Consider the following 19980-nt stretch of genomic DNA (forward strand, 5'->3'; position numbering starts at 1 on the left):
TCATGCCAGCTGATGGTAACATAATGTGTCAACTGCATTGAATTGATGTCAAATTTTGACACCTTATGTTACCAACAATTGCTGATGCGGCTACCTGTGTATTTGTACCATGGTTCTTACTTGATGTTTTTTTACCATGTTGACATATTTTCCGACAAAATTTTGCCTATAATTTAAATTTATTCTTAATTTTCAATTTTGGGGATTTTTTGGTATTTTTGTAGAAATGGGTCTTTTGATATTTTTGGTCTTTTTAGATGTTTTTGACCCTTTTGGTATATTTTTGAAGAAAAACTGTTTTATTATCATTAAATTTATCACCAATGTTGTTAGAAAACCTTTTCCCACATTGGGTATTTTTGGCCATAATTGAGGTATCCGTTCGATAGATTATCGTTATTGGCAAAATGCCTAGGATTTTGTTACGATTACTAAAAAATAATAGTAATACTAATTTTGACTCAATTCAAGACTTGGGAATCGCTTTGAAAGCTTTAAGAACATAATTAAATGCGTTACACGTTTTTGGGAATTTTTTGGTATATTTATAAAAATTTTGGTATTTTTGGGAATTTGTGTTTCTGTTCTTATTTGAAGGTTCTTACCATGTTGATATATTTTCGGACACAATTTTGCCTATAATTTAAATTAATTCTTAATTTTCAATTTTGGGGATTTGTTTGTATTTTTTTTAGAAATTGTGGGTATTTGTACTTTTGGTCTTTTTAGATGTTTTTGACCATTTTGGTATATTTTTGAAGAAAAACTGTTTTATTATCATTAAATTTATCACCCAAAACCCAAAAAAAATCTTTCCCCACATTACCAAAAATCGCTAATTTTGAGTTAATCCAGGCCTGACAATAACTTTGGGAATTTTCTGGTATTTTTATTTTTGGTCTTATTTATTTTTACTAATTATATATAATACTATTACATTTTTACTAAAACAATTCTACTTCCGACGCGCCGTTTAGTCTCGGCACCTTTATCAGTAATCTTAATCTTAATATAGACCTCGGTCACATTTTTTGTATCAGAGAAGTGTTCCGTTGATCCTTCAGGTATTCCTTTATTTTTGTCCTAAAAGTTTCCCATTTTGAAAATTGCTACAGACATGACAAAATTTTCATTACAAATCTAGGTATGCACTTTTAAGCTCCAAAGAACTTCCTCACTTTTCCCCACCTTTAAGATTTTTTTTCGACATCATTGGCTCTACAAAAATCTTTCTTTCCGCCAATTTCTTCATTTTATGTTGTTGTTGTGTATTAATTCTAAACCATACATACTTGCTTTGATCGACGACAGGTTGCATCCAGGCCCTTGCGCCCAGAGGTTCCTCCTTCAGCGATGTAATGGGTCCCCGAGGCTGATTTAAATCGGCTGCGGTTGGTGGTAAACCAAACATGAGACCGCTGGCGGTGCGTGGTGCCGCTGTGGGATATAATTTGCGGCCCCATTCCAAATCCAATGTGGGCCAGGGTGAGGCCGAGCTAAAACCCGGCACAGGTTCATCGGAACGCATAATGATTGCGGGTGGGTTTTTATTAAACACCGGTACAATGAATTCGGGTTTTTAGTTATTTTTGATATTTTGATTGTTGTTGTTGTTGTGGATTTTCACTTTTAGTTTTCTGCACAAAACAAAAAAACTCACACACAGACACAAAGAAATCTGCTATTGGCACTTCTAGGCCTTTGGAGAATTGATTTTTTTCTTTTCGGAAGTTTAACTGTAAATTTGTGGGTGATAATGAGCCAATGGTTGGTTGTTTGTGTTGTTGTTATTGTTATTTTCTATCAATGCCCCTTGGAGAATTTCGATAATTTTTTCAAATCAACTTTTTTTGTTGATATGTTGGTACAACACACTACTAAATGCATTCACACACACACTACACAGTGATGATATTCATGTAACACACACATACAAAGACACACTACTGTTGAGAGTGGTTTTACTTTTTTGGTCACAAAACAATTGTAAGCGCGATCTACCGTCCCGAGGTGATATATCTCTGAGGAATGATGAAACTGGAATGAATGAATGATAGAATGATTGTGTGTCTTTATTGCTAATGTTGTATAAAGGAAAAGTTGCTGAAAAACTGACTGACTGTTAAACCCCAACTGAATCCGCAATGTGATGTTATGAAACGACGACAATCTTATGTTGCGATGCCGCTTGCTCGTTCAGTTCAACAGCAGCAGCGCACTACACAATTCTTGTGTGTGGCACACACAAGAAGAAGAAGAAGAGCAAGAGCGCAACGCACCACCAAACAAAAAATATACGGCAACAACAACAATGGCAAATGGAAGGAGTACACACGACCAGTGGTTGGATTGGATGGTAGGACTGACTGGCTGCCTCTGATGTGGCACAAAAGGCGTTGGCAAGGATGTTTGTGCGTGTGTGCGTGCGTGCCTGAACTATGAGACAAGGCTAGCAAGGGTATAGCATGTAACAGCCACATTACAAATGGGTACAAATGGGAACGAAATGGGAAATGAACATCTTTGGCCTGCTCTAAAAATAGAAATGTAACATAGTTCAAATCTCTCAAGGCATAACTATCGTTTGTCATAATAATAATTATGAAAATCATAATTATATTGCTTGTAGTTGTTGTCCCTGGTTAATAACATTGACACCCAGTCCCTTAGCATATCTCTCTTCCCTCTCCACATCCTAAATTTACATATTCCCAAATTGCAACAACTTTTTGCTGTTAAGAGACATTTCTGTAAATGTCATCATATGTCTGTGTGTGTGTGTGTGCGTTATGCCCCACCTTTCAATCATTCTGTGGCTCCTAGTTTGGCACCTCATCTACAGCAACAACAACAATAAATTTTATAACCAACCAACAACCCACACAGTGAAATAAATCCACAGAGATATGCGCTGTGGGCCTCTGCAATAGAACAACAACACCAACAACAGCAGTAAGAAAATCCAGAGCAATAACAATAACAACAATGTAACGGTGATGATTTGCCATGGTTTCGCCTCGCGCATTACCACAAGAACAAACAACAACAACTACAAATTGAAACACCATCTAAGCCACAACCACCTTACGAGAATAACAATAACAACAATACGCACAGAACAACAACAATATCCCCACACACTTGCTTGCCCAACACAAGTCCCAAAAACAACAACAAGTACAACCCACACCACATCAACTGGTGGTCGGGTCTCGTCTGTGCAAAACAAAACAAGAGGACCGACAGAGACAGCAAGTCATTTACAAAACAAAACGAAGAGCTCTCCATTAACGAATGAAAGAGACAGAAAACAAGAGAGTGTAACTCCATTAGTTAAATGACTGGTGAAAACTTTAACAACAAAATTAGCCAAAAAATAATAAAATTTTTAATAAATTATTGCTAAAAATATAAACGTTAATAATAAATTAATTTTCTTTCATAATTTTTTTATATAAAAACCACACATAATTAACAAAAATCATTAATTAAAAATCTACATGAATTGCTCTCTTGTTCTCATAAGGCCAGAGAGTAACAGCTGTTGTTATTGGTGCCAAACACGAGCATGATTGTGATTGGTTGTTTACCACACACAAAAGGGAAACAAATGGAATGAAACAAATTATGTTCAAAGAGGGTGTGAGGTCGATAAAACAGTTCAAAGAGGAAATTGCTAACATTTCCCCTTTGAACTGTTTTATCCACGTAAAGGAATGTTTCATTTTCATTTGGATTTGATTAATTTGCTCCCTCTCTCTCTGTCACACTCTGTAACCAATGCAAAAAATAACCTAAAATAAAACAACAAAATTTCTTTAGTTTTTCATTGGTTAGGAGGCACAAAGAAAGAAAATGAACAAAACACAACAAACTAATAAAGAATTCATAAATACTTAAGATTTCCGACAAGAGTATAAGAACTTATTTGGAAGAGGGTGCGCTGCTTGCTATTTTTATGTTAATAATGCGTTTAATGTATGAAACCGCATTGTCTATTCAAGGAGGAGCTAAAATATTTATTCAACCTCACATTTCTAGTAGTGTAGTAGTGTGTCCATTGTCTTTGACAGGTCATGCTGTTTTTGTAGCTGCTGCTTCTGTGGTTTCTATTTTGCTTTAAACATCTTCTAATTAAAATGGTGGCTAATAACAACTAGTATCAAATACCTCATCATCATCGGCAAATGTAACAAAAGGTTTATTTGGCTGTGGTTAATTTGAAAAGCGAAATACATATGTATTTTTATGGAATGTGTTCTAATTGAGGTTATGTCGGAATAATTTCAAATTGGATTTTTTTTTGGATCCCAAAAAGATAGCACCAAATTAAGAACAAATAACTTCAAGTGAAATAATATTATAAAACGCAGAAAACTACAACGGAAAATATGAAAAACTACTAATTAGTTTCTTCGTTTAGTTTGGATTGATTTTATAAAAAAATGCTATCTTACCCCGAGTCTGCATTGCTGGCTCTTCGATTTTTTGTTCCATGGGAATAATTTTAAAGAGAGATAGACCTCGAAATGATTTAGAAGGAGTTGGTTTTAAGCTTGCCTTTACAGGTAGAGATAATCAAGATTTTAATCCAATGTGAACTGAATTCCGTAAAATTCGATATTTATACCTAAGACGCCCTAAAATGTTTGTATTGGCAATTATGTATAGTGGCAATGGATATGCTTGGTGTTTTTTTCAGGTTGTTGATTAAATTCGTTCTGATCACATCCCCATTACCCTTAAGAAAAAAGCATCTAGCGTTACTCCAGAGGAGTTTCGCCCGATTTCCCTATTTTCCAACTTTGGGAAAAATTTTGAACGTATTCTTCGAGATAACTTGGAGAATGAATTCATCATAAATCCGATTTCCCAATATCAATTCGGATTTAAAGCAGCACACTCAACGAATCATGCCTTACTAAATTTTCATAATGATGTTACCAGCAACCTCCGGGAGAAAACCCGCACTGTAGCGATATCGTTGGACTTACAGAAGTCTTTTGATTCGGTTTATGACAAAGGCATAATCTTCAAATTGATAAACCTCAACGTTGATCCGTTTTTAATAAACATATTCCAAAGCTTTTTGTCTAATAGGAAATTTGTCGTTGCTGTATCCAATTGTTTATCTCAACCTGGAAATGTTGAGAGTGGAGTCCCACAAGGAAGTGGTCTCTCGCCACTCTTGTTTAACATGTTTTTGTATGATTTTCCTCACCAAACCGATAACTCCAAGGCAATTTTGTATGCGAATGACTGTTTGATCTACAGCCATGATGTTTCCCCAATAGAGACTCTAAATAATACAGCTCTCCACCTTGGTACTATAAGCGCATATTATAAAACCTGGGGAATTTCAATAAACGCGTCGAAATCTGAGGCAATTTGCATCAGAAATGCCTCAGGAAAATGCCCGAATCGAAAACGCTTAATCTTTCTCTGATGGAGTGGAAATTCCTTTTAAAGATACGATAAAATATCTACAGTGAGTGTCAAAAATATTCGGTTCTTTTTTTTACCAATAATAACACCTCAGTATTTTAGAAGCCCATACCCAATAAACAAAAAACCAAATAAATAATAAAATGTTGGTCCTGTGGCTATTAAAAAATGTATATAACATGTAATCTGAAATTATTCTTTGTGTTTAAATTCGTAACTCTCAAACCAATGCAAAGCAATGAAAATATCAAAATGTTCATATGATTTCATATATGTATGTGTGTAGACGTCAATGAAAATTTGGTAGAAAATGGCAAAACGTTTTCAATGAAAATTTTCATAGTCTGGCATAAGACAAAAATATTCGGTTTATGTAAGTTTTGTTAAATATTTTCCCAAAAAACAGGTCATTATCGACCTTTTTCTGGAATTTTAGTATACATTTTAATAATTGGGAACAGAATAAAATATTACATTTTATAGCAAATTATTAAAATTAGCGCTAAGGAAAAACACTATCCTTGAAAAGAGAAAATTGGTTATATTTCATTATAACAAGTAAAGAAGTGTCAGTCGGCTTTGCCGACAGAGGTATACCCTCAGCCAATGTGAATTGAAACTTTCATATACGGACAGATAGAATGTATTTAGCGTCTCTTCAGAATTTTGTGGCCCTTTTTCAACATTTCAACTTGCCGACAAAAATGTGGATTAGGAATTGACACAAATGTTGAACTTTTGTGGGGAAGGTACCCTTAGGGAGATCCGACATGGGCCATTTTAGAAGTTAAACTAAATGTTGACAAAATGTTAAGAGATCCAAAGTTTGGACCAAATTGGTTGCACCATTCAAGTGATATCGTCCTAACATTTTAGTGACATTTTTAAATATTAGGAAGAAGTACCTGAAGTTAGGGGCCGGTATTGCCCCATGAAACTAAGTTTGGATAAAATATGACGAAGACCAAATGTTGCACCAAATCGGTAGAACAGTTCGAGAGTCACATATGGTGACATAAGGCTTTTTACAACTTTCGGGATGTTTTCCCAAGAAATATGGACCTGCTCCTGAAACAACTTTTGCCGTCGTAATAGAAGTAGTGAATGCAAATCGCTTCAACAAAATCAAAGTGATTCGAGAGTAGGTCTTAAAGTGAAGTTATCCGATATTTTGTGTGGGAGGTACCCAAAGGAGTGCACAAATTTAGTCCAAATTCGAACCTGATCAATATCTGGTAGATATATTGGGATGTGCAGAGTATGGATTACATCTGTCACTCCCTTCGAACTTAAACTATGTTTGGACAAAATATTACGAAGGCCAAATTTGGACCGAATTGGCAGATCCGTTCGATAGTTATCTTGCGCTCCAACCATTACACATCGTGTCAAAGGGATTTTTTGCAACATTCAGGTTATTTTCTCAGGAAGTTTGGACTTGCCCCTGATGAAACTTATACCGTCGTATGGGGGGCAGTGAATACAAGTTGCTACAATAAAAATCAAAGCGATTCGAGAGCAGGTCCTAAACTGAACTTATCCGAAATTTTGTGTGGGAGGTACCCGAAGGAGTGGACCGATTGAGTCCATATTGGAACCTCATCTAAGTCTGGTAGAAATTTCCCGATTTGCAAAGTATGGACCAAATCGCTTACTTTCTTCAAGAGTTATCGTGCGCACAGATTTTCCGAACATTTCCGAACTTTTGTGGGAAGGTACCGGAAGGAGTGGACCGATATAACCCATCTTCGAAATTAAACTAAATTTGGACAAAATATTACGAAAGCCAAATTTTGGACCGAATCGGTTAATCCGTTCGAGAGTTATCGTGCGCTCCAGCCAGACAGACAGACGGACGGACATGGCTAAATCGACTCCAAATTGTCTGAAACGGATTTCGTTCAAACATATTTAAGGTCTAAAACCATTATTTCGATGAGGCACATTTTGCCTGTGGGTATAAAAACCTAAAAACCAAACTTGAACATCTTTATCTCAAAAATGGTACAACCTGGGAACAAATCATAAAGGTCACTCCTCAGAGAATTTTCACAGCTACAACATTTTCTTTAGCTCCATTTTGATAGGTCGTGCGGTTTCCAAGCAAAATCGTGAAAACTTAAAAAAACCCTTAAAAGTGTCAACTTGAATCGCGATTTATTTAAAAAGCGCACCGCCGATTTTTTTTTTTTTGATTTTTCTCATCTATGAACATTGTAGATTCAGATTCCGCAAAAACTTCCCAGGTGTAAGCACCTTCCATTTAAAGTTGCTTCAAGAGCCCGTGTAACTTATTGAATTAATCTCAAAAAGAAAATGCAATGAATTCAGAATTCATATCCCTACTACGAAAATCCTTGGAGTAGTCTTTGACAATCTTCTTCACTTCTCTTTGCACGTAACATACAACAAACAGAAGGTCGAATCAATGATGGTCCTCTAAAGTGGCGGATTGAGAGGGAAAACTTTAGCTGCAGTTGTCAGGATCCTCAGTCTTAAGAAAAAGATTGACTCCTCCTTTTATGTAATACCATGAAAAATCTCTTGAAACTCAGTCGAATAGACATCAAACAGTTATTTGGTTTGGAAATAAACACCCACAGATACATCCCGTAGCATAGCAACCTACTGTAAGCAATTAATTTAGAAGAAAGGACACAAGACAATTTTGATCGCTTAGTTTTTTGCTATGCTGATCCTGTGTGGACTTTCGTCCGGAATGACAGAATGGAGAATTTTGCAAAAAATAGGTTTGGATAGTCAAGACTTTTTCCATCAGACGTTCATCAACGTATTCTACGAAGTCATAAAATGCTACAGATAACAGCCTCTAGTTACTGTGCATAGTGAGAGTTTTCTTTGGGGGCTATACATTGAGATACACCATGATCCGGATAATGGTGGATGCTAAGTGATCGTTGAATACCAGCTACAGATAATTTATTTCCAACAGCCGGTTAACTTATTTACATATCGACGCCTCCAAACAATAGTATGCTAAGTCGACTTAGCATGTTTTCAAGTTCTTTACATTTTTACATTTTACGTCCTTTAACTTAAATTCTGTCAAATTTTGGTAATGATCGGTCAATCCGAACAGAAGTTATAAACAAATGTTTACTTAGCATTGTAAAGAAGGTCAAAAAAAACTGTAAACTTTGAGAGCTTCTCCTGCAAAACTCACTTTTCAGACTTAGCATACTATTATTTGGAGGTGTCGATATATACTAAGAATTAAAAAAGAATTTTCATAGCATTATCCAAATACGTTGTACTTTTAAAATTTTTTTCGGATCGTTTTTGATTCTCATCATCTCATGAATTCTGAAAGGATTTCTTGTATCCGAAACTATCTATACTGTGGTATTGTGGAATTTAAAACAAGTGTTTAAATTCTTTACAAAGGAGAGTTTATGAGTAGAGCATCGAAAAGTATATAAACATAAAATCTCTTCAACCCAAATAGAGTTTATAATAAGAGCTAAATGTGTAATAAGACCTGACAATTTATTTACATTACAAATGTTGTGGGGATTTTCGGTCTGATATTCAGGATAATGATGGTGACGATGATGAGGACAATGATGACGTTGACCCCTTTGTTGTTGGCCACTTTTTCGGCATTCCTTTCTAATTGTAGGGGTGTGTTAATCCCATTAGGGAATTTTTAACGCTATATTCTCAACAACACACATACACGTACACATACATTTTCCAATGCACATGTAAATTCATTAAAACCACAACAATAGCTATTTTTCCTAATTTTTGTTGTTATTCTCGATTTCATTTAAATAAACAAACAGGCAAATACACACACTCTTATTGTTGTAATCCAGCTACAACATCCTTCACTCGCTGCAAAATCAAGTAGAAAAATCTCCTGTAAAACAAGGATCAAATAAGGACTTACACATTTTCACACCCTTCTACGTTTGTGTGATGACGTCCCAACAACAACAAACACCAAGTAATTCGCCGCTGCTTGCCTGTTTTTGGCTGTCAGTGGTATTCAGCAGCCATCAGTCACTTAAGTCAGCAAGTCAATCCTTTTATGTATTTTGTCTGTCCGTCCTTCTTTTCGTAACTGCCTCTACTGTTTGTTGTTTTTGTTGTTGTCGTTGTTGCCGTTAGTACCGGTTTTTGGTTTTATGGTTGTGATTTTCTTTGTAAAACCACAAAAATTTAACTAAGCGAAACATTGCAATTTGAACGCTTATAATGAGGTGGTTACTCGGATTGACTTGTCTCGAAATTCATCGGAAGAACGCAGTGTGTGACCAAATGAATGCAAATTTTTGTGTGGTAACGGTGTATGGAAATAATCATGAGGCGTGATATTCAGTTGGTTTGTGTTTTTGGAAATTTTGTGTTCTCGAAAAGGATTATGGAGCGGAGAGAGAAGCAAGTTGTGAGAAAATCCATTCTGTGCAATATTTGATGATACAGAAAAGTTCTTTAAAAATGAGGATAAGCAAATTGAAAAATTCTTTTAAAATCCACGTTTTGTCGCCGGAGACGGAGAGGCTACAGAAATTGTTAAAAAATCCACGTTTTTGTAGCCTTTGAAGAAAGAGGCTTCAAAAATTCTTAAAAAACGTTTTGCTGCCTTCGAAGGTGCCACAAAAAGTCTTTAAACAAATCCATGTTTATTGCCTTCGAAGAGGCCACAAAAATTCCTTAAAAAATCCACATTTGTTGCCTTTGACGAGGATAAAAAAATTCTTTTAAAATCCACGTTTTGCTTCCTTCGCAGAGACTACAAAAATTCTTTAAAAAAATTCACATTTTGTTGTCATCGAAGAGCCTACAAAAAGTCTTTCAAAAGTCCAGTGTGGTTGCCTTCGAAGTGCGACAAAAATTCTTTAAAAAAATCCACGTTTTGTTGCCTTCGAAGTGCGACAAAAATTCTTTAAAAAATCCACGTTTTGTTGCCTTCGAAGTGCGACAAAAATTCTATAAAATCCACGTTTTGTTGCCTTCGAATATGCTACAAAAATGTTTTAAAAAATCCACGTTTGGTTGCCTTCGAAGAGGCTCCAAAAATGTTTTAAAAAATCCACGTTTGGTTGCCTTCGAAGAGGCTCCAAAAAATTTTTAAAAAATCCACGTCTTGTTGCCTTCGAAGAGGCTACAAAAATTCTTTAAAAAATCTACGTTTTGTTGCCTTTGAAGAGGATACAAAATTTTTTTAAAAATTCCAGGTTTTGTAGGATTCGAAGAGGCTAACAAAATAGTTTAAAAAACCCACGCTTTGTTGCTTTCGAAGAGGCTACAAAAAATTCTTCAAAAATGCACGTTTCGTTGCCTTCGAAGATGTTACAAAAATTCTTAAAAAATCCACGTTATCTTGCCTTCGAAGAGGCTACAAGAATTCATTAAAAATCCACTTTGCGTTTTCTTTAAAAAAATCCACGTTTTGTTGGTCCAAAGGAGGCTACAAAAATTCTTAAAAAAAATCCACGTATTGTTGGCCCAAAGGAGGCTACAAAAATTCTTTAAAAAATCCACGTTTTGTTGGTCCAAAGCAGGCAACAAAAATTCTTAAAAAAATCCTTCGAAGAGGCTACAAAAATTCTTTCAAAAATCCAAGTCTTCTTGCCTTCGAAGAGGCTACAAAAATTATTTAAAAAATCCACGTCTTGTTGCCTTCGAATAGGCTACAAAAATGTTTTAAAAAATCCACGTTTGGTTGCCTTCGTAGAGGCTACAAAAATTCTTTAAGAAATCCACGTCTTGTTGCCTTCGAAGAGGCTACAAAAATTCTTTAAAAAATCCAGGTTTTGTAGAATTCGAAGAGGCTAACAAAATAGTTTAAAAAACCCACGCTTTGTTGCTTTCGAAGAGGCTACAAAAAATTCTTCAAAAATGCACGTTTCGTTGCCTTCGAAGATGTTACAAAAATTCTTAAAAAATCCACGTTATCTTGCCTTTGAAGAGGCTACAAAACTTCTATAAAAACCCACGTTTTTTGCCTTCGAAGAGGCTACAAGAATTCATTAAAAATCCACTTTCTGTTTTCTTTAAAAAATCCAAGTTTTGTTGGTCCAAAGGAGGCTACAAAAATTCTTAAAAAAATCCACGTATTGTTGGCCCAAAGGAGGCTACAAAAATTCTTTAAAAAATCCACGTTTTGTTGGTCCAAAGCAGGCAACAAAAATTCTTAAAAAAATCCTTCGAAGAGGCTACAAAAATTCTTTCAAAAATCCAAGTCTTCTTGCCTTCGAAGAGGCTACAAAAATTATTTAAAAAATCCACGTCTTGTTGCCTTCGAATAGGCTACAAAAATGTTTTAAAAAATCCACGCTTGGTTGCCTTCGTAGAGGCTACAAAAATTCTTTAAGTTGCCTTCTTGTTGCCTTCGAAGAGGCTACAAAAATTCTTTAAAAAATCCAGGTTTTGTAGAATTCGAAGAGGCTAACAAAATAGTTTAAAAAACCCACGCTTTGTTGCTTTCGAAGAGGCTACAAAAAATTCTTCAAAAATGCACGTTTCGTTGCCTTCGAAGATGTTACAAAAATTCTTAAAAAATCTACGTTATCTTGCCTTTGAAGAGGCTACAAAACTTCTATAAAAACCCACGTTTTTTGCCTTCGAAGAGGCTACAAGAATTCATTAAAAATCCACTTTCTGTTTTCTTTAAAAAATCCAAGTTTTGTTGGTCCAAAGGAGGCTACAAAAATTCTTAAAAAAAATCCACGTATTGTTGGCCCAAAGGAGGCTACAAAAATTCTTTAAAAAATCCACGTTTTGTTGGTCCAAAGCAGGCAACAAAAATTCTTAAAAAAATCCTTCGAAGAGGCTACAAAAATTCTTTCAAAAATCCAAGTCTTCTTGCCTTCGAAGAGGCTACAAAAATTATTTAAAAAATCCACGTCTTGTTGCCTTCGAATAGGCTACAAAAATGTTTTAAAAAATCCACGTTTGGTTGCCTTCGTAGAGGCTACAAAAATTCTTTAAGAAATCCACGTCTTGTTGCCTTCGAAGAGGCTACAAAAATTCTTTAAAAAATCCAGGTTTTGTAGAATTCGAAGAGGCTAACAAAATAGTTTAAAAAACCCACGCTTTGTTGCTTTCGAAGAGGCTACAAAAAATTCTTCAAAAATGCACGTTTCGTTGCCTTCGAAGATGTTACAAAAATTCTTAAAAAATCCACGTTATCTTGCCTTTGAAGAGGCTACAAAACTTCTATAAAAACCCACGTTTTTTGCCTTCGAAGAGGCTACAAGAATTCATTAAAAATCCACTTTCTGTTTTCTTTAAAAAATCCAAGTTTTGTTGGCCCAAAGGAGGCTACAAAAATTCTTAAAAAAAATCCACGTATTGTTGGCCCAAAGGAGGCTACAAAAATTCTTTAAAAAATCCACGTTTTGTTGGTCCAAAGCAGGCAACAAAAATTCTTAAAAAAATCCTTCGAAGAGGCTACAAAAATTCTTTCAAAAATCCAAGTCTTCTTGCCTTCGAAGAGGCTACAAAAATTATTTAAAAAATCCACGTCTTGTTGCCTTCGAATAGGCTACAAAAATGTTTTAAAAAAATCCACTTTTGGTTGCCTTCGTAGAGGCTACAAAAATTCTTTAAGAAATCCACGTCTTGTTGCCTTCGAAGAGGCTACAAAAATTCTTTAAAAAATCCAGGTTTTGTAGAATTCGAAGAGGCTAACAAAATAGTTTAAAAAACCCACGCTTTGTTGCTTTCGAAGAGGCTACAAAAAATTCTTCAAAAATGCACGTTTCGTTGCCTTCGAAGATGTTACAAAAATTCTTAAAAAATCCACGTTATCTTGCCTTTGAAGAGGCTACAAAACTTCTATAAAAACCCACGTTTTTTGCCTTCGAAGAGGCTACAAGAATTCATTAAAAATCCACTTTCTGTTTTCTTTAAAAAATCCAAGTTTTGTTGGTCCAAAGGAGGCTACAAAAATTCTTTAAAAAATCCAAGTTTTGTTGGTCCAAAGGAGGCTACAAAAATTCTTTAAAAAATCCACGTTTTGTTGGTCCAAATGAGGCTACAAAAAATCTTTAAAAAATCCACGTTTTGTTGGTCCAAGGGAGGCTACAAAAATTCTTTAAAAAATCCACATTTTGTTGGTCCAAAGGAGGCTACAAAAATTCTTTAGAAACCCCAAGTTTTGTTGGTTCAAAGGAGGCTACAAAAATTCTTTAAAAAATCCAAGTTTTGTTGGTCCAAATGAGGCAAAAAAATTCTTTAAAAAATCCACGTTTTTCTGGTCCAAAGGAGGCAAAAAAATTCTTTAAAAAATCCACGTTTTTCTGGTCCAAAGGAGGCAAAAAATTCTTTAAAAAATCCACGTTTTTCTGGTCCAAAGGAGGCAAAAAATTCTTTAAAAAATCCACGTTTTGTTGGTCCAAAGGAGGCTACAAAAATTCTTTAAAAAATCTACGTTTAGTTGGTCCAAAGGAGGCTACAAAAATTCTTTAAAAAATCCACGTTTTGTTGGTTCAAAGGAGGCTACAAAAATTCTTTAAAAAATCCACGTTTTGTTGGTCCAAATGAGGCTACAAAAATTCTTTAAAAAATCCACGTTTAGTTGGTCCAAAGGAGGCTACAAAAATTCTTTAAAAAATCCACGTTTTGTTGGTTCAAAGGAGGCTATAAAAATTCTTTAAAAAATCCACGTTTTGTTGGTCCAAAGGAGGCTACAAAAATTCTTTAAAAAATCCACGTTTTGTTGGTCCAAAGGAGGCTACAAAAATTCTTTAAAAAATCCACGTTTTATTGGTCCAAAGGAGGCTACAAAAATTCTTTAAAAAATCCACGTTTTGTTGGTCCAAAGGAGACTACAAAAATTCTTTAAAAAATCCAAGTTTTGTTGGTCCAAAGGAGGCTACAAAAATTCTTTAAAAAATCCACGTTTAGTTGGTCCAAAGGAGGCTACAAAAATTCTTTAAAAAATCCAAGTTTTGTTGGTCCAAAGGAGGCTACAAAAATTCTTTAAAAAATCCACGTTTAGTTGGTCCAAAGGAGGCTACAAAAATTCTTTAAAAAATCCACGTTTTGTTGGTCCAAATGAGGCTACAAAAATTCTTTAAAAAATCCACGTTTAGTTGGTCCAAAGGAGGCTACAAAAATTCTTTAAAAAATCCACGTTTTGTTGGTCCAAATGAGGCTACAAAAATTCTTTAAAAAATCCACGTTTTGTTGGTTCAAAGGAGGCTACAAAAATTCTTTAAAAAATCCACGTTTTGTTGGTTCAAAGGAGGCTACAAAAATTCTTTAAAAAATCCACGTTTTGTTGGTCCAAAGGAGGCTACAAAAATTCTTTAAAAAATCCACGTTTTGTTGGTCCAACGGAGGCTAGAAAAATTCTTTAAAAAATCCACGTTTTGTTGGTTCAAAGGAGGCTACAAAAATTCTTTAAAAATCCACGTTTTGTTGGTCCAAAGGAGGCTACAAAAATTCTTTAAAAAATCCACGTTTTATTGGTTCAAAGGAGGCTACAAAAATTCTTTAAAAAATCCACTTTTTGTTGGTCCCAAGGAGGCTACAAAAATTCTTTAAAAAATCCACGTTTTGTTGGTCCAAAGGAGACTACAAAAATTCTTTAAAAAATTCACGTTTTGTCAGTCCAAAGGAGGCTACAAAAATTCGTTAAAAAATCCAAGTTTTGTTGGTCCAAAGGAGGCTACAAAAATTCTTTAAAAAATCCACGTTTTGTTGGTCCAAAGGAGGCTACAATAATTCTTTAAAAAACCCACGTTTTGTTGGTCCAAAGGAGGCTACAAAAATTCTTTAAAAAATCCACGTTTTGTTAATCCAAAGGAGACTACAAAAATTCTTTAAAAAATCCAAGTTTTGTTGGTCCAAAGGAGGCTACAAAAATTCTTTAAAAAATCCACGTTTTGTTGGTCCAAAGGAGACTACAAAAATTCTTTAAAAAATTCACGTTTTGTCAGTCCAAAGGAGGCTACAACAATTCTTTAAAAAATCCTCGTTTTGTTGGTCCAAAGGAGGTTACAATAATTCTTTAAAAAATCCACGTTTTGTTGGTCCAAAGGAGGCTACAATAATTCTTTAAAAAACCTACGTTTTGTTGGTCCAAAGGAGGCTACAAAAATTCTTTAAAAAATCCACGTTTTGTTGGTCCAAAGGAGGCTACAAAAATTCTTTAAAAATTCCACGTTTTGTTGGTCCAAAGGAGGCTACGAAAATTCTTTAAAAAATCAACCTTGTGTTGCCTTCAAAGATGCAACAACAATTCTTTAAAAAATACACGTATTGTTGCCTTGCAAGAGGCTACAAAAACATTTTAAAAAATCCACGTTTTGTTGCCTTCGAAGAGGCTACAAAAATTCTTTTAAAAAATCCACGTTTTGTTGCCTTAACATTTCTTGAAAGAATTCGAAACATCCTTCCCTTCCGTTCTAACCACTTTTAATTAATCCAAATCTATACTAAAGATAATATGCAACCACAATAGCCAACTTTTAGGCCACTTTTAATGGCCTACAATGTTTGTTTTGACAGTTAGTTTATCTTTTTGTGTGTTTTTGTGTCTTTTATGTTTAGATTTGTCAATCATTGTTATTAGGAATCTCTGTTTATCTTTGGCTTATTAGTTGTCTTCTGTATTGTCGTTTGTTTAAACAATTCACATGTGAATATGAGTATAATAACAATAACAACAATGTTTGCAGTTACAACATTCATTGTTATCCTTACTTGGGCCGCCTTTGTCCTTAGCCAATTTATTTCAGCAGAAGGAGACTTGGTGTGTAGTTCAACAAATTCTCATGTCCGAACATTTCATCAGCGAGTGTGTGTTTGAAGGAAGAATCACTGTCATCTTTAAACAAAGTTCATATGAATTGCTATTTTGTTTGCATTTGTGGAAAATGGTGGGAGGAGGAGATGATGATACACACACACTTACTGCGAAAAAATTAACCTCGGAAAAAGAAGTACACTCTGGGGGGGCAAGTTTTTCTTATGACTTGTGTGTGTGTGCAAGTTTCATTTATGTGTATTTGTATATCTTTGGCCAAACTGTTCCTTTGCCAATAGAATGAATGACTGCCGCAAAAGATGATGATGATGATGAAGAACAATGTGAAAGTTTTTGCTTGCCGTGGCAAAAGATCCACGAAAAAGTAAAATTAAATGTGAGGGGCAATATTGACAAAACGGCCACAAAAGATATACACAAGAAACTAAAGTAAATGTTGATACGGAGCAGAAACATACGCTCAAAAAATCAGTTCAACAAATATCAAAGAAGGCTAGAAAAATTCTTAAACGTTTCTTTAAAAAATCCACGTTTTTTTGTTTTAAAGAAAGCTACAAAAATTCATGTTTTGTTGCCTTCGAAAGGGCTACAAAAATTCTTTAAAAAATCCACGTTTTGTTGCCTTCGAAGGGGCTACAAAAATTCTTTAAAAAAATCGACGTTTTGTTGGCTCAAAGGAGGCTTGAATTTTTTTCTAAATCCACGTTTTATTCTCTTCTATAAGACTACAAAAATTCTTTAAAAAAATCCACGTTTTGTTGCTTCTGAAGAGGCTACAAGAATTCTTTAAAAAATCCGTGTTTTGTTGCCTTGAAGAGGCTACAAGAATTCTTTAAAAAATCCACGTTTTTTGGTTCAAAAGAGGCAACAAAAATTGTTTGAAAAATCCACGTTTTGCTGTTTTCTAAGAGGCAACAAAAATTGTTTAAAAAATCCACGTTTTGTTGTTTTCTAAGAGGCAACAAAAATTGTTTAAAAAATCCACGTTTTGTTTTTTTCTAAGAGGCTTGAAAAATTGTTTATAAAATCCACGTTTTGTTGGTTTAAAGGAGGCTTGAAAAATTCTTTAAAAAATCCACGTTTTGTTGGTTTAAAGGAGGCTTGAAAAATTTTTTAAAAAATCCACGTTTTGTTGGTTTAAAGGAGGCTCGAAAAATTCTTTAAAAAATCCACGTTTTGTTGGTTTAAAGGAGGCTTGAAAAATTCTTTAAAAAATCCACGTTTTGTTGGTTTAAAGGAGGCTTAAACAATTCTTTAAAAAATCCACGTTTTGTTGGTTTAAAGGAGGCTTGAAAATTTCTATAAAAAATCCACGTTTTGTTGGCTCGATGGAGGCTACAAAAATTCTTTAAAAAAAATCCACGTTTTGTTGATTCAAAGGAGGCTACAAAAATTCTTTAAAAAATCCACGTTTTGTTGATTCAAAGGAGGCTACAAAAATTCTTTAAAAAATCCACGTTTTGTTGATTCAAAGGAGGCTACAAAAATTCTTTAAAAATCCACGTTTTGTTGGTTTAAAGGAGGCTACAAAATTCTTTGTTGGTTTAAAGGAGGCTTGAAAAATTCTTTAAAAAATCCACGTTTTGTTGGCTCAAAGTAGGCTACAAAAATTCTTTAAAAAATCCATGTTTTGTTGTTTTCTAAGAGACAACAAAAATTTTATAAAAATCCACGTTTTTTGGTTCAAAGGAGGCTACAAAAATTCTTTAAAAAATCCACGTTTTGTTGGTTTAAAGGAGGCTACAAAAATTCTTTAAAAATCCACGTTTTGTTGGTTTAAAGGAGGCTACAAAAATTCTTTAAAAAATCCACGTTTTGTTGGTTTAAAAGAGGCTTGAAAAATTCTTAAAAAAATCCACGTTTTGTTGATTCAAAGGAGGCTACAAAAATTCTTTAAAAAATCCACGTTTTGTTGATTCAAAGGAGGCTACAAAAATTCTTTAAAAAATCCACGTTTTGTTGATTCAAAGGAGGCTACAAAAATTCTTTAAAAAATCCACGTTTTGTTGATTCAAAGGAGGCTACAAAAATTCTTTAAAAAATCCACGTTTTGTTGATTCAAAGGAGGCTACAAAAATTCTTTAAAAAATCCACGTTTTGTTGATTCAAAGGAGGCTACAAAAATTCTTTAAAAAATCCACGTTTTGTTGATTCAAAGGAGGCTACAAAAATTCTTTAAAAAATCCACGTTTTGTTGATTCAAAGGAGGCTACAAAAATTCTTTAAAAAATCCACGTTTTGTTGGTTTAAAGGAGGCTACAAAAATTCTTTAAAAAATCCACGTTTTGTTGGTTTAAAGGACGCTACAAAAATTCTTTAAAAAATCCACGTTTTGTTGGTTTAAAGGACGCTACAAAATTTCTTTAAAAAATCCACGTTTTGTTGGTTTAAAGGAGGCTACAAAAATTCTTTAAAAAATCCACGTTTTGTTGGTTTAAAGGAGGCTACAAAAATTCTTTAAAAATCCACGTTTTGTTGGTTTGAAGGAGGCTACAAAATTCTTTGTTGGTTTAAAGGAGGCTACAAAAATTCTTTAAAAAATCCATGTTTTGTTGTTTTCTAAGAGACAACAAAAATTTTAAAAAAATCCACGTTTTTTGGTTCAAGGGAGGCTACAAAAATTCTTTAAAAAATCCACGTTTTGTTGGTTTAAAGGAGGCTACAAAAATTCTTTAAAAAATCCACGTTTTGTTGGTTTAAAGGAGGCTACAAAAATTCTTTAAAAATCCACGTTTTGTTGGTTTGAAGGAGGCTACAAAATTCGTTGTTGGTTTAAAGGAGGCTACAAAAATTCTTTAAAAAATCCATGTTTTGTTGTTTTCTAAGAGACAACAAAAATTTTAAAAAAATCCACGTTTTTTGGTTCAAGGGAGGCTACAAAAATTCTTTAAAAAATCCACGTTTTGTTGGTTTAAAGGAGGCTACAAAAATTCTTTAAAAAATCCACGTTTTGTTGGTTTAAAGGAGGCTACAAAAATTCTTTAAAAAATCCACGTTTTGTTGGTTTAAAGGAGGCTACAAAAATTCTTTAAAAAATCCACGTTTTGTTGGTTTAAAGGAGGCTACAAAAATTCTTTAAAAATCCACGTTTTGTTGGTTTAAAGGAGGCTAGAAAATTCTTTGTTGGTTTAAAGGAGGCTTGAAAAATTCTTTAAAAAATCCACGTTTTGTTGATTCAAAGGAGGCTACAAAAATTCTTTACAAAATCCACGTTTTGTTGATTCAAAGGAGGCTACAAAAATTCTTTACAAAATCCACGTTTTGTTGATTCAAAGGAGGCTACAAAAATTCTTTAAAAAATCCACGTTTTGTTGATTCAAAGGAGGCTACAAAAATTCTTTAAAAAATCCACGTTTTGTTGATTCAAAGGAGGCTACAAAAATTCTTTAAAAAATCCACGTTTTGTTGGTTTAAAGGAGGCTACAAAAATTCTTTAAAAAATCCACGTTTTGTTGGTTTAAAGGAGGCTACAAAAATTCTTTAAAAAATCCACGTTTTGTTGGTTTAAAGGACGCTACAAAATTTCTTTAAAAAATCCACGTTTTGTTGGTTTAAAGGAGGCTACAAAAATTCTTTAAAAAATCCACGTTTTGTTGGTTTAAAGGAGGCTACAAAAATTCTTTAAAAATCCACGTTTTGTTGGTTTAAAGGAGGCTACAAAATTCTTTGTTGGTTTAAAGGAGGCTACAAAAATTCTTTAAAAAATCCATGTTTTGTTGTTTTCTAAGAGACAACAAAAATTTTAAAAAAATCCACGTTTTTTGGTTCAAGGGAGGCTACAAAAATTT

General features: G+C 34.0%; 1 protein-coding gene across 5 annotated transcripts in view; it reads right to left on the reverse strand.

Moving 5' to 3' along the window:
* kn (EBF transcription factor knot) overlaps nucleotides 1-2222 on the reverse strand; it is a 99111-nt gene extending 96889 nt beyond the window's left edge. For all 5 annotated transcript variants that reach the window (XR_012413084.1, XM_073988587.1, XM_073988586.1 and 2 more), the window contains exon 1: nucleotides 1293-2222. Coding sequence is in view for 4 of the 5 variants with exons in the window: in XM_073988587.1 (XP_073844688.1) it covers nucleotides 1293-1528 (236 nt within the window). In the remaining variant the exon portion in view is untranslated. The remainder of the gene's footprint in view (nucleotides 1-1292) is intronic.
* Nucleotides 2223-19980: the final 17758 nt, after the last annotated feature.

Source organism: Musca autumnalis, unplaced genomic scaffold (genome assembly GCF_047663935.1).
Source record: "Musca autumnalis isolate F117 unplaced genomic scaffold, ASM4766393v1 scaffold_5, whole genome shotgun sequence".
In the NCBI taxonomy this organism is placed as follows: Eukaryota; Metazoa; Arthropoda; class Insecta; order Diptera; family Muscidae; genus Musca; species Musca autumnalis.